At 37.7% G+C, this 15,560-nt stretch overlaps 2 protein-coding genes across 2 annotated transcripts in view; both read left to right on the forward strand.

Annotated features, from left to right (window-relative positions):
* The first annotated feature begins 1,827 nt into the window (after positions 1–1,827).
* LOC125271505 (NLR family CARD domain-containing protein 3-like) overlaps positions 1,828–15,560 on the forward strand; it is a 40,267-nt gene continuing 26,534 nt past the window's right edge. Inside the window, exons 1-6 of the mRNA XM_048195544.1 lie at positions 1,828–2,014; positions 2,332–2,428; positions 2,525–2,632; positions 2,871–2,954; positions 3,164–4,879; positions 6,236–6,307. Coding sequence (XP_048051501.1) covers positions 2,379–2,428; positions 2,525–2,632; positions 2,871–2,954; positions 3,164–4,879; positions 6,236–6,307 — 2,030 coding nt within the window. The 5' untranslated portion in view covers positions 1,828–2,014; positions 2,332–2,378. The remainder of the gene's footprint in view (positions 2,015–2,331; positions 2,429–2,524; positions 2,633–2,870; positions 2,955–3,163; positions 4,880–6,235; positions 6,308–15,560) is intronic.
* Positions 11,534–14,516, forward strand: LOC125271023. The gene is made up of 2 exons (XM_048194954.1): positions 11,534–12,693; positions 13,392–14,516. Exons 1-2 carry the CDS (start codon positions 12,276–12,278, stop codon positions 14,387–14,389), a joined length of 1,416 nt encoding a protein of 471 aa, XP_048050911.1. The 5' UTR covers positions 11,534–12,275; the 3' UTR covers positions 14,390–14,516.

Below are 15,560 nucleotides of genomic sequence, written 5' to 3' on the forward strand. Positions count from 1 at the left end.
TTGGAGTGAACCATTTACTGTACATGTTACTACATGAAATACTGTCCAGAAATGACTGATCAATACCCATAGTTGAGTCTTGAGTGTTTCCTGAAGTTACTGCTGTTACGATGTTTACCATTCCTTCATGTAACTACAAAACTAAGCTGTACATGCAAACTAGTTCATGCTGAGGTGTTTAGTTTGTGTCTGTCTTCTTGAAAATAAGATATGAAATTACTGTTGTGAAATATTTTATGCCAGTTGTATACAGGGTGTAACTAAAAGTATTCACACAAAATAACATTTTCAAATGTTAATTGTCAAGTAGGTATACAGTATACATATGTTGTTGTATTATTTAATTAGTAAATTATAGCTACAAATAAAGACACATTTTTCATTGTCCTGCTGCATAACTTTGCTTTGGATACAAGAATTAACTCTAGACAACTGGTACTGTAAATATCAGCTGATAATAATAGGCAACCATTTTATACATATATGTAGAAATGTCCTTGTGATCTTTGTTTTACTGCGTTTCACTTTGTTCTTTAATCATGATTTGCTGTATTTTCTCTATAAATACCTATAAATTGGAAAAAATAAAATATAATAATATAATAAAAATATTTTAAAAAATATAATAAAATCTAGTGCCACGATTTCAACATGAGAATGGAATTTTAAATAAAGAATTACATATTTTTAAACTATTTGTTGGCAATATCACTTATTCATGTTTCCTTCCCTAACGCAATTTTAAAAAATAAAATAAAAAAAATAAATAACGCGCCTTCAGTGTCTGTTGTCAGGCTGCGCCAACTTGGTTGCCTTAGCAACGAGCATTATCCTCACCAAAAAAATATTTTTTTGGCTAATAATAATCACCATAAGACGATGCTTTTGGTCGGAATTCATACAACATATGTTATGCTTTTGCAGTAGCATGTCTGTTAGGAAGTTACTTTATGTGAAACCCTAATTACTTACAACCCCTAGTTTGCAAACCGGAAGAACTACATATTTAAGGGACTGTCCATCATGCTGTAATTTGCTACAACAGGGAATTTTTTTTTTTTTTTTTTTTTTTTTGTAAATTACTCTCTCTCATAAGGGTTTCTTTAGGTGAAACGTCATAAACCCTAAGAATTTCCCTTAAGTATGTATTTTTCACTTAAGTAATCCCCTAAAAAACCGTAAGTGTCCCATATGGAAAAGTTTTGTTAAAAACATCTGTGATTCTTATATGTTCCAACAGAATATTAAAAGGGACATATATGCTGCAAAAACCGCATATACAAATTGCATAATATTTATGTATTTTCAATCCTAACAAAGCTCTCGGGTCGCTTCATGAAACTGTGTTTAAACCGGAGTCACATGGAGTACTTTAATGATGTCTTTATACTCTTTACTGTCAATGGAGGGAGAAATCATACAGACTTTATTAAAATGATCTTAATTTGTGTTCCGAAGATGAACGAAAGTCTTACTGACTGAGTAAAAATGACAGAATTATAATTTTTGTGTGAACTAACCCTTTAATGAAAACCAAAACCAAATTATTGTTGTTCGTTTGTTTTCTGTCAGCAGAGGGCGACACACACACACACACACACACACACACACTACAGCGACAAAATACTTCTTTATTTTACACTGTCTTGAAATATTAAAATGTATTTGCGAATACTTGAATGTTATTGATGATGAGCTTCTGGATCTGTGTTTGATCAGACTGTTTAATCTCTCATCGAGTTCAGAGAAAGAGAGAGAAGTTGATCGATACTGACCCTCTCTCTCTCTCTCTCTCTCTCTCTCTCTCTCTCACTCACTCACACACACACACAAATAGAAAGTGAAAGTAAGTTAGAGTTCACCTGTCGCCATTTTAAGCAGGTAAAATACGAATACGAGCGTCAAAGTGTTTAATAGAAACGTTTATCAAAGTTTATGGAGGAATTTCCGTGTATCTTTATGATGTTAAAGCTGGAGGATTTGAGAATCTGTAACTTGTGAAAGTTTGATCAAGGTGAGTGTTCATGTGTGGAGACTTCCTCATACTAATATGAATGTAGGCCTATATATGGTTGCTTGGTAAAAATAAAATAAATAAATGAACATTAATAAAGTTTCAATAAAAACGTTTCTTTCACCTTCACTTCAATGTTTATTGTGTGTTTCGTGATGTCTGTGATTCTTCAGAAGTTTAACAATGTAAACATGTAGGCTATAACTGAGCTTGAGTTAACGCAGTCACATGATCCTTTTTCTCCCACACTCAACATATGTTCAGCTAAATTATGATGATTGTTTAATCATTTATTTTAGTGTCTATTTTCTCCTCAGAGTCAGTGGAGGAGATCAAACTCATCAGATTCTCCTGCAGCTTAATCATGGGAAATTCACAAGGATCCAGAGATGGAGATTTTTCTCCAGGATGCAGGTACTTTCAGCAAATACTGTTAAATATTGTATTACATCACAGTAATCTAAAGGATTGAACTGAATTTTGGATTGAACTGAATCTGTTCTGTTACAGTTCAGTCCAGCAGAAGAGCTCAAACCCAGAGTCCAGTTGTGTGTCTCTGAAGAGTAACTGCTCTATGGATGAGCCAATAAAGTTTGGAAACAAACGGCCTGATCCCAGGTATATTATATCTATAAAATATATGCTTATAGTCATTATTAATATACAGCAGTGTAATGAGTTCAGATCCTGTAAGTTTCAGTCTATTAATGATTTCCATCGTGTTCTTGTGCAAAGCTCTATGTATTGTATTGTTAAAACATTCACTGTAAAATCTGTTGGTCTGTTACTCAGTTAATGACACAATTACATCAATATCAGTGTGTCTGATTCTTTACCCTCTTCATTCTGATTTAAGGACAAATCTTTTATCCAGTCCAGTTAAAAACAAAACTGTGATTCGACCACAAGACTTTAATGAAAACATGAATCCTGGTTTCAGGTAAAATGGAGGAATTTTTGTTGTTGTTTAATTTTAGGTGCTGCAATGCACATCACACATCACTCAATCACATGATTAATAATTGAAACATTTCAGAAACCTAATGATGTTCTGTGTCTCATAATACAGTAAACAAAATGATCTATTTTGTAATTTATGGCTATTTACTTCTTAAACTTGTGTAATAATCTGGTATTTTAATCTTACAGCAGTGACTCTGAACCTGAAGTCTTAAACACACTGAGATCAAATCTGAGAAAGAAGTTTGAGTGTTTGTATGAGGGAATATCAAAGCAGGGAAACCCAACACTCCTGAATGAGATCTACACAGAGCTCTACATCACAGAGAGTGAAAGTGGAGAGATCAATAATGAGCATGAGGTGAGACAGATTGAGACACAGTCCAGGAGAGCAGAAACAGAGGACACACCGATCAAATGCAGTCACATCTTTAGACCTTTACCTGGACAAGACAAACCCATCAGAACTGTGCTGACAAAGGGAGTCGCTGGCATTGGAAAAACAGTCTCTGTGCAGAAGTTCATCCTGGACTGGGCTGAAGGGAAAGAGAATCAGGACGTCCAGCTCATATTTCCACTTCCTTTCAGAGAGCTCAACTTGATGAAGGACAAAACACTCAGTCTTTCAGATCTTCTTCATGTCTTTTTCCCTGAAACAAAAGAAATGGAAATATCCAGTGATGAGTATAAAGTATTGTTCATCTTCGATGGTCTGGACGAGTGTCGCCTTCCCTTACATTTTAAAAGGAATAAGACTTTACGAGATAAAAACCAAAAGAGTTCAGTGGACGTCCTGCTGACGAACCTCATTGCGGGGAATCTGCTTCCCTCTGCTCTCATCTGGATCACCTCCAGACCAGCAGCAGCTGATCTCGTCCCCTCTGAGTGTGTCCATCGAGTGACAGAGGTACGAGGCTTCAGTGACCCACAGAAGCAGGAATACTTCAGGAAGGGAATCCGGGATCAGAGTCTGGCCGACAGGATCATCTCACACCTGAAGTCATCAAGGAGCCTCTTTATTATGTGTCACATCCCAGTGTTCTGCTGGATCTCAGCCGCTGTTCTGGAGAAGATGTTGAGGAAATCACGGAAAGGAAAGATTCCCAAGACTCTGACTCAAATGTACACACACTTCCTGATCCTTCAGACCAACATCAAACATGAGAAGGACTATGAGAAGAAAGTGAAAGATGAAGACATGATTGTCAAACTGGGGAAACTGGCATTTCAGCAGCTTGAGAAAGGCAACCTGATCTTCTATGAGGAAGACCTGAGCGAGTGTGGCATTGATGTGACAGAAGCATCAGTGTACTCAGGATTGTGCACTCAGATCTTCAGAGAGGAGTTGGGCTTGTATCAGGGGAAAGTCTTCTGCTTTGTTCATCTGAGCATTCAGGAACATCTAGCAGCTCTATATGTGCATCTCTCCTTTATAAACAAGAACATCAATGTGTTTGACCAGATTACCAAACCAACTAAAGCTTCACTATCTGACCTCCATCAGAGAGCTGTGGATGAGGCTTTAGACAGTAAAAATGGGCATCTGGACCTTTTCCTTCGTTTCCTTCTGGGTCTGTCAGTGGAGTCTAATCAGAGTCTCTTACAAGAACTAAAGACACAGACAGGAAACAGCTCTCACAACAATGAGAAAACAGTTCACTATATCAAAGAGACGATCAATGAGAATCCCTCTCCAGATAAATACATCAATCTGTTTCACTGTCTGAATGAACTGGGTGATCTTTCACTAGTGAATGAAGCTCAACCTCATATGAGATCTAGAGGATTACGTAATGTGAAACTCTCCTCATCTCAGTGGTCAGCTTTAGTTTTTGTGTTGTTGAGCTCAGAGCGGACAATGCAGGAGTTTAACTTGAACAGGTTAATTGGAGACAAAACTGATCAGTAAGTAACACTGAGTTCAATCATTACAGTCTAAAACATTATGAACAAAGAGAAACAAGAATCTGATAAATCTGTAATCCTGCAGATGTCACACAGAGTTTAGTAGTTCATATTTTAATGTTTTTTTATTTCTCTCTCACACAAACACTCCCAAAAATCACTAATCCATACGGTAAAGCACAGGGATACAAACTTCTCTGTTTTAAATCCAAAATAGGTCATCTGAGTGATCAAACATTTTTAACTTCTGTGTGTATTTGTAAATAATAACCATATCACATGCACAGAGGTTTATATTTAGTGTGTTTTTGCAGCATTGAGCGTTGTAGCCAATCACAGACATGTCTGTTGAGCGCTTGAAAGCAATGGCCAATCAGATGTGTGTATATCACAGGGCAAAAATCGATTTCTGGGATATTGTACATAATTTGCCGGCATCTGGGAGACGCTGAGTGCTTCTCAAACAGAAGGCTGTGTCCTAGTAAAGCTGCATATATCTGCTGCCACGTCATCAAGCACCTCTAAAGGTCTCAGTTTGAAGGATCCTTTGAAGGCAGACTTCGTTTCACGTCCTTAATTCAGCTCATTTTGAAGGATGCATCAAGTGTATCCTTTATGTCCTTCATTCACCCACAATCCTTTGCACACATTCCAATCCATGAAAAATAACTGATGGAAGCGAGTCTGCACTTATCTGAGTTCATCATGAAATGTAAGACAAAAATAATGTTTTCAGTGATGAAGGCAAACATGTTATCTTCTGTTTTGGTGTAAATTAATCACTAACACTAAACTGCCAGTAATGTAAGCCACTGAGAGACACAGACGGTTGTCATTCACTGTATTGCATTAAGAAAAGATTTTTAATACAAAGTATTTTTTACTTAGTATTTTTAATACTAAGTTTTATTAGTATTTTTGTGCTGTTGGAGCAGGAACATGTGTGCCGTAGCCATGCGCACTTACTAGAGTGTCTCATTCTAGTGTTTAATGCTGAGGAGGACTCGAGTCTACAAGCCTCAGAAGGACTGGACTATAAAGACACAAACTCACTAGGATTCAGCCTTCTGTTTGAGGAATACCCAATATCAATATGTGGGAGACTCCTGGAACTTCCGGGAGAGGTGGAATGTCTCTCCTGAAATTGTGATGGTTGACATAGTGATAACCATAGCAACCAAGCAATCTCTGTTGGCAGAATATGTTCAGTAACTTCTTCAGTTTGATACTAATAAAAAATTGTCACATGTTTTTTTTAAAGCAGTGTTTATTTAAGGTATTTAATGTATTATATACTTATTATATTAATTGATATTATTAGCATTAATAATTAATATATTTTTTATTTTCAAATAGTGACGCAGTAAATACAGGAGATGAAGTTCTTCAGAAGATGCTGCCTGTGGTTACAGCAACTAGATCAGCTCTGTAAGTAACACTGAGAACAATCATCACTGTGAAAACTTTATAACATTTTTTACTTAAAAATATAAATTAATGGTTCAACAAAAAACATGAGCGTCACACTTCAGCTTTTAAACCCTCCACCTATCTGACCTGCTAGACTTCTATTGTAAGAGCATTACTGTAAATGTGTTTCTGTTCATTTTTACAAACTGAGAAATGATAAAAATTACTTTCCGTGTTTTAGCTAATGTGTTTTAGCTGAGGTAAATGTATGTTCTCTGCTGTGAGTTGAGGCGATCCTAATATTATCCATGTTTCTTTCATGCTATAACTAGTAGTAAAGAGGAAAAGATAACCGGTTCACTTGTGCGCTGCACTGCTGCTTGAACTGAGACACTACAGCGATCTGTCAGCCACATTAAAGAGCGCCAAAATCACATTTATTGTTTGAATTTCTTAATACATTTGACAGAATTTGAAAGCTGAGATTTTCTTATCAAAAGTGCATCAACTGAAAACAGCACAGACTAAAAGATTGATTCTCTGGATTTATGGATTGATATCAGTTCATTAAAATAAAGATTGTTTAAAATTAGGGATGCTCCGATAGATCGACTGCAGATTGTTATCGGCCGATAATCAGATTCTATTGCTGTGACTCAATTCAGAGGCTGCATCCTTCGAAGACCGAGTGTGTCACAGTGAAGGCTGTCCCAATTAGAAGACTCCTCCAAATGTGGCTTTCCTTTGTCGTGAAATGATGGTACATCAGATAAATCCAAGATCAGTGCTCCGTAGGCTAGACCGTCCCATTTAACAACGCTCATTCTGACCCTCGAAGGATGCAGCCTCTGAATTGGGACACAGCTTATGAATCGATCAGGAGTCACTAAAACAGGCCGATCTCACCAAACGAACACATAATTGATTATGTCAGACTTCAGCGTCACAGTCATTTCATCACCAGTCTAGAGTTATTACACGGTCTCATGAAACAATGCACTTTTAAAGGGTTAGTTCACCCAAAAATTAAAATTATGTCATTAATGACTCACCCTCATGTCGTTCCAAACCCGTAAGACCTCCTTTTCACAGTTTAAGATATTTTAGATTTAGTCCGAGAGCTTTCTGTCCCTCCATTGAAAATGTATGTACGGTATACTGTCCATGTCCAGAAAGGTAATAAAAACATCATCAAAGTAGTCCATGTGACATCAGTGGGTTAGTTAGAAGTTTTTGAAGCATCGAAAATACAAAGTCATAGTTTTTTTATTTTTGGACCAAAATGTATTTTCGATGCTTCAAAACTTCTAAAATACGATATATTCTCCATTGATTTTAACCAATAAAATGTTGATTGAAGCTTTCAGACACGATCTTCACCATTTTTTATAGTTTATTTAAGGCCGTTTCTATGGCAATATTTTAATGGCAAATGTCGAGAGCGCAGGGAAATCACTAACAAAATGCACACAAACATGCCCCTGCTCTTAATATACAAACATTAATGAACTTCTTTTAACTTAATGAGTGAAAAAACTATATGAGGGCAGATTCGAACCTGATAATTAAGTCAAGTCAAGTCACCTTTATTTATATAGCGCTTTTTACAATGCAGATTGTGTCAAAGCAGCTTTACAGTGATAACTGGTACATAATTTTGGCTGCACAGCAGCTCTTAAAGAAAATGGTAAAGCAGGCAGATGTAAAGCACTGTTGAATATCAAATGTCAAGTCAAATGTCCCCAACTAAGCAAGCCAAAGCCAACAGCGGCAAGGAACCCAAACTCCAACAGGTGACATCAGGTGGCAAACAGGTGTTAAAATGGAGAAAAAAAAACATGAGAGAAACCAGGCTTAGTCGGTGGGCCAGTTCTCCTCTGGCGAACAGTGCTTTGTTACGATTCAGACAGCTATCATAAGTCCGATGGGATCGCAACATTCAAAGTATTTATTCCAGTTCCATCCAGTTGAGGATCGTATTCATCGCGCCGGTATGGACAGTTTGTTGAGGAATTGTGCTACTGATTGTCATGTCAATTAGATCACGGCTGAACTGAAACTCAGTATGGATTTATTTATAATATAATTTGGATGTAATGGGCGTGATGTGGGGCACTGAGCACCCACTGGCGGAAACATAAATCGGCGCATATGGCTGAGACCCACAATCTGCCCTACCTAAACTTACAGCCAGGAGTCGCTACTGATATTGAGTCCGTTATAGGGGTGTGCGATATATATCGCCTGAGATAATATTGTGATTGTTGCTTTAACGATATGCGATCTGAAATTATCGAGTATTTCTCTCCTTTACAAAAACACACACAGAGAGTTGCACGCATACACTACGTGATGTAAAGTTAGTCTAGTAGGTTAGACTAGTGCACTGGCGCATTTAGAGATCACGCTTTCACTGTGTGATTAAAACATTTATAATGCATCCAATATTCAAGATAAGGGGGTAAAAGTACATCTTGATATGCCTTAAATATTTATATCATTTAATTAATATCACATGAAGAGTGCCGTTTTTCTCCAAATATCAACATGATTAAAAATGTGATATTGATTTTACAAAACAGTTCAAAAAACAATTAGTTAATATTTAGTAACTTACATTTTAGATACAATATTGCCTATTTTCGCTCTCTCACCAACAGAAATATTTCCAAACAAAGCTGCAGGAGTCAGGACTGATTTGCGTGTCTGAGCAACACACGGTGAATGAACGAATCCTTTGAATGAATGATTCAATGACTCACACTTTAAACATTTTGAAGTTTTATATCCTGATCACTGAACACATCAGACACACTTTTGGCAGAATTCTAATGTCCTTGCGTTATCCAGTCTGAGGGTGGCGCTCTATCGATGATTGACAGACTTTAGTACACACAACAAACGCATAGAATGCCATCTTAGAATTGCCTTAATATAGTATTTATTGCGTCCAAATGTTGTTTTAGAATATTACAAGTTAGAAGTTCCAGTGAGGAAAACTAAGTCACGTCTTTTCTCAGAACAAACACAAAACAAACACAACAGAACTACTGTATAAAGGCTATTCACATGAGCATGTTTAAATTAAAAGATTTATACTTTCATTAATCTGATACGCTACTCCACATAGAAAGAACAGATATGCCAACTAGTTACTGACCTGATGCAGACACACAGGCCTATCTGAAGTGGACTGATATCGTCTTGGTCTGGAGTGAGGTTTATGTAGGATAACGTGAAAATAAGCGGCAGTCTGAAATCTGCCCCAATGGCTCTCAATGACAGCGTGCTGCAGTTTCATTTTTCACCACAGATTTACATAATAGACTGTAAAAAAATAGAGTACCTCAGGGATGATGTGTTTTTGTAGGCAAAACGCGGAAGTGAGTTAGCATTATAGGACTTCTGGTACCATCGCCCCGAAGTCTATGGGTTTTTTGAATGGGTTTTTGCTAAATCGCCTGAAATAAGGTCTGTGGTCAACAAAGCCTCTAAATATTTTCACATTTTGATCTATGACATAAAACACACCAGTTATAAACCGTTTGTGATTTTTTTAAAACCTTTATTGTGTCTTAAAAACGGCGGTTGCTAACAAGTTGCTAAAAGGGACTACTTCCTTTGGCGGGGAATTTAGACGTCATCATGACAAACAGAACATTTGGACAGCATTTCTCATGAAAAAGTGTTTAAGTATTCATACACAGCTCAGATCATAATCAGCGAGCATGTTTTTAAATAAAGTTTGAGGAAGCTTGTTGGTGGTGACATTGATCCGTGACCAGGGGTGGCGCCAGCCGATTTTGCCGGGGCTTCAGCCCCGAATGTTTTGAGTCAAGCCCCGAATGTAATGACTGTCACTGAGCAAATATGAAACTGGACAATAGCCTATGTAAACCGCCGAAATCATAAGTTGCTTTATTTCATTGCGCTTTGGCTTTGCATATACTGCACACACCGGCAGCGCTTTCTCTCTCTTCTCTCCGACAGCGCGTTCACGCACACCGCAGCTGAACACAGACACGCCTCCTGTCATTCACTCAGAGCAGCGGCATTTTTGTTATGATATAACTAATATGACAACTTTGGCACATTTGTCAGCTAAACATTCATTCAGTGTTTCCCAATGACCCTGTGCCGCCGCCACAGTTCATAAACCGAAAATTTAAAACATACAAAGCCTAAATGGTGTCTAAGTTGTATTTTACCAACGAACTAAAATCGAAATCATGATATGGCGTTGTGCCTTTATAAAACAGCAAAATACAGTGATTAAGTATATATAGCCTACAGTCTGTGGTGCGCGTGTTTTAAATAGAAGTGCGCACATTTGTGCACGCGATCAGCTGGTGATCTGGTGATCAAAATAAAAGCTCAAGGATTTATCTTTTAAAAAGAAATTAGTACAAAATTGTTGTAATTTCCCTATACTGTTGTGTAAAGTAAGTAACTAATAAAAAATAATAAAAAATAAACTAAAATAAAATTTGCACACTGTATGGGCTTAAGCTCTTAAGTTTTGAGCTCTCAAAGTGCACCAGATTGATGCATTTAACCTTAAAATGTACAAAAGTTTCTCCCGGGGGGAGGACCCCCCTAGAGGAAGTACACCCAACAAACTGTTACAAATTACAGTACTAAATAATGTACATTTTCTGAACAACAATACTACAACAAAAGCTCCTTTCATGTCAGTAAAGCTGTTAACAGAAAATTAAAATGTAATTGGACAAATATAGATTTGGGCTAAGCCCCGGATGTTTACAATGTCTGGCTCCGCCCCTGTCCGCGACCATGGAGTGCTGTAGTCTGTTTATAGCCTACTGTTAGCCTTTTATATCTGACGACTTTATTTAGGTTTCAAAATGTATGAATGTTGTGTTAACTTGTAAAGATTATCCTGATAGACAAAACGTGTAAGTGTCATAACCATTTGTTAAACAGAGCTTATTTTTTGCAATTTTCCATAAGTCTATGGGAACAATGAATAGGCTTTCGATCGAGGGAACCTGTGCTAACTTCCGGGTTGGCCTTCAAAACACGTCATCCCTGAAGTTTTTTTTTTTTCTTTTTTTTTTTTAATTGCATGAATAACAATTACAGAACATGAACACAGAAAATACAGGGGGAAAAAAAAAAAAGTGAAAGACACACAAATACAAAATACAAACATTGAGTTGAAATAAAACTAAATAGACCAAACAAACAATAAAAGGCTTTGACATTTCACAAAATTTTAAAAGTGTTCAACAAATACATGGTTTTAATAGCTTTTTTATTTGTACTGTCCTTAATGGAAACCATATAATTTTCTAATTCTTTCAATACCACAGAAAAAAAAAGGTTTCTGATTAGTAAATTTACACCGATGAATATGAAACTTCACTAAAATAATCAAAAGATTAATAATATATGCTTCCCTTTCCATACTCTTTTCATATTGTAAAAAAAACAAATATTACGTGTTACGTCATCCCTGAAGTACTCTATATGGACGTGGTGTCCGTGACGTCACACCCGTAGATTTCTGAAGAGCATTTCTGAAGTGAAAATGAGGCCGCTGCCATCTTAGCAGCACGTCACCGCACGTCACTTTTCTAAAATCAAAATAAAACCGAACACCTCAAAACTGCAATAAATCAAGGTAAACACAACAGCCTTTTAAACATCTACAAACATCTCAGTTAAGCTCAAGTGCTCAAAAAGAGAATAAGGAAAAGTTCTCTTCAATATAACGGATACATAAAATAATGCAAGTAAAATTAAAGGGGTGCTACAGTGTTTTTTTTCTAGGCTTGATTGTGTTTTTGGGGCGCAGTTTAACATGTCGTAATGCTTTTACGACATGCTGTATTTTTCATATATTTTACCTTTATTCTACACCTCTGTTTCCATAGACCTTTTACGCACTTCCGCATTTTTCGAACGGAAATACATCAATGAAGTGTAGTAGAACTTCCTGTTATCATAGCGGCAGATACGAAAAATGGCAGAGTCGAAGAGTCGCAGTTTCTGTTGTGTTCCAGGCTGTTCGTCTTCCAACCAAAAACAGCCCTACCTTTCATTTCATTCTTTTCCTATGGATCCAAACCTGAAACCCAAATGGATACAGGCGATCCGAAGAGAGGAAGGGCATAGTTTTAATGTAAAAACAGGTAGCACCTATGTCTGCAGCCGGCACTTCGCTCCGGATGATTACAGTAGTGGCTGTGTCGTTCGTCGCCTAAAGAGTGGTGTTGTCCCGACCCTATTCCCTTGGAACAACTTTACTGCTCCTTTGAGAAGGGAGTCAGTATATGACAGAACCTTCAAACGTCAGTCTGTACAGCTATGCTGTGAAGATAGCGACATGGTGGCTAAGGCAGTAAGGATGGATCACGACTACGTGACACACCCACCTGCAGGTAAGATTGTTCATAATGTGTTTAGTTAACGCTAGTCAACTAACGTTATGTGTACCGTTATTGGATAAATGCACTTCTACCTGAACAAATTAATGTTTATAATATAAGCTGTTCACGAAATTCAACTAACGTTAGCCTACATCTGTAACATAGTCTCATGCTGTCTAGCTGTAAGGGGCCTTTTTGACTTTCTCCATTTTTGTAAACCTACTTTGGGTTTAGAGTATTTATTTTTTCCCCAAATTAATTTTATAGCATGACCATATAACAGTTTAAAATGTAATCTGATCTAATCAAAAAAATATACAAGAAATCTTAAAATATTTTCTCAATAAAATACAATTATTAAGTGTTCATATAAAATAATGTAATTTAAAAAAAAAAAAAATAATGAAACAATTTATTGATGTGGCAGCTAGTAAATACACTAAGTTTCATCATACTAGCATGTGTGGAAGTATTTAAAACAAGTGTTACAACTGGCCCTGTGTTAGGTTGTGCCCCGCCCTCCCCTATTTTAATTACATGTATTTAATTACTTTTGAGTATTTTGTCATTTGTATTTTCCTTAACAAAAATAAATGAAATGTAATTTGTAATTAAATACTTAAAATACTTTTTAAAACATGATTACTGTGTTGTGTTGAAAGGTAGCATAAATATGTTAAGACTGGTTTTTAATTTCTTTATCTTTACAGGTGCTCTGGATGAGGCTTTGGATTACATCCATGACTTAGAAGCCAAGTTGCAAAACACTGGTCTACCACCCCCTACTCTCTTCAGCCGATACTGTTCGTCGGACGACCAAATACGTTTCTACACCAAATTTACATCCGAGAGTGTTTTTACTATTTTTTGGGAGTTGATTGCACCATCTGCACTTAGACTGGTGTACTGGACCAAAGCACAGAGGGCAGGTGAGGAAGGCTGCGAAGATCCCAGCCCACCACGCATCATGCCATTAATAGATGAGTTCTTGATGTACTCCATGCGGGTTGCTGTTGGCATGAAGGAGCAGCTCATTGGTGACATGTTTAATGTGAGCATTGCCAGGGTTAGCAGGGTTACCATCACCTGGGCCAATTATCTTTTTATGATGCTGAGCTCACTTCCCATCTGGATAAGCAGGGAAAAGGTTAAGTCCACTATGCCCCTTAAATTCCAGAGGTACTGTCCCAATGTCAGAGTGATACTGGACTGCACAGAAATTGCCCTGGAGACAGCCTCATCCCTGACCTTACAGTCAGAAACATTTTCAAGTTACAAAAACAGGACGACATTGAAAGGGCTAATTGGAGTTGCTCCCAATGGTTTGGTGACATTCATCTCACCCCTGTACACTGGGTGCATCTCAGATAAGGAGACCACCAGGATCAGTGGAGTCCTTCCCTTGCTGGAGCCAGGAGACGATGTCATGGCGGACAAAGAGTTCCTCATTCAAGACCTCCTTGCTGACGTTGAATCTAAGCTCATCATTCCACCTTTTAAGCGTTCAGCTCAATTCAGCAAGGAGGAAATGGAACAAACCCAAGCCATTGCCCGCCTCAGAATTATAGTAGAAAGAGTGATCGGTAGGATAAAGTCCTTTCACATTGACATTCGAACGGCTCGTTTGACTACCTGCTTCTATGAAGCCACTCCCTCTGCAATGTGCTCAGATTGGTTAGCTGGCCCAGTGTATCCAGAGCCATTGTGATTCGCTGAAGCGTCCGGAAACGCCACGCCCCTTACCATTAGTTCTTACCGGTTACGTGGGCTTTGGTGGAAATGTAAATAATGGCGTCTATATTGCTGTATCAAATTGTGCCCGAATCAGACCCAGATGAAGAGGGTCAAACAGAATCTCTGCAATCGCGGCTTTTAAAGGACGTTTGTGAATGGTATTTCATATTGTATTTGTGTCAAAGTGTTTAGATATTCTGTCACTGCTGTTTCATAGCTTTCAATATACAGTTTTATCCTGATTAAAGCTTTACTGTAGCTGAATACATGACTTAGTAGTCGCATTTTTGTAAAGGTATCGTTTAATTTATAGCATGAACAACTGTTTGTCTATGAACATAGAAGTTTGTTGGTGTTTGTAGAATTTAGCTAACTGGCTAGCGAAACAAAAATGCATTGGTCTTTGTTTACGTTCTTGATGCAACCAAAAATAGCAACAGAACTATACGTTTAAAAGACATGTACAAACAATAAAACGTACTCACAGTTTGAAGCCAATAAACAGCAGCTTCTGCTTTTAAAGTGGGAACTGCTTCATCTTTCAGTAAAAGCCTTTGTGCAAATCCAGCATTGAACTCGTGTAGATTCTGGAAGCTGTCTTCAGCGCCGCATCCAGTGTAGAAAATATCACAGATAATGGGTTATATTATCTTTTGACGCGTCGCGCCGCTTGCGTCCAGTGTACACAACTCTTCAGCTTCCGCTTCCTGCGCCATATGGCCTCGCCCACTTTGTTGCGTGTTCCCGGGGGTGCGTTTTGCAGGGTTTATGATGTCACCAACCCGGGAAGAAGCTCGTTGTAGTCCAAACCGGTCATTTTTGTAGGCATTAAAATGCCATAAATTTAAAAGACAATATCTCCGTTTGCATTGAACTTTCAGCGCTGTAACTTTGCAGATACTGTTTATGATCAAGCAGCAACATTACACACTAACTAAAGTTAAAAAGTGAAATCGCATTGAACCACCCCTTTAAAAAGTCAAAGCCTACTTACTCTGTGCTGGTTTGGGCTCATCACCGGCTGCAACCACGTCCTCATATATGCTCTCAAATATGAAACACCTGCGATTCAGCAACTACCTGCACATGCTCTCATTTGTGTAAAGTAGCCTTGACAGGTTTGGGTGAGTAAAGGCAAAGCACAC

This window comes from Megalobrama amblycephala, linkage group LG7 (genome assembly GCF_018812025.1).
Source record: "Megalobrama amblycephala isolate DHTTF-2021 linkage group LG7, ASM1881202v1, whole genome shotgun sequence".
NCBI classification, from domain to species: Eukaryota; Metazoa; Chordata; class Actinopteri; order Cypriniformes; family Xenocyprididae; genus Megalobrama; species Megalobrama amblycephala.

Coding starts and splice junctions, on each gene's coding strand:
- LOC125271023 (XM_048194954.1), top strand. CDS start 12,276: ATGGCAGAGTCGAAGAGTCGCAGTTTCTGTTGTGTTCCAGGCTGTTCG. Junction 12,694..13,391: donor CGTGACACACCCACCTGCAG/GTAAGATTGTTC, acceptor TTATCTTTACAG/GTGCTCTGGATGAGGCTTTG.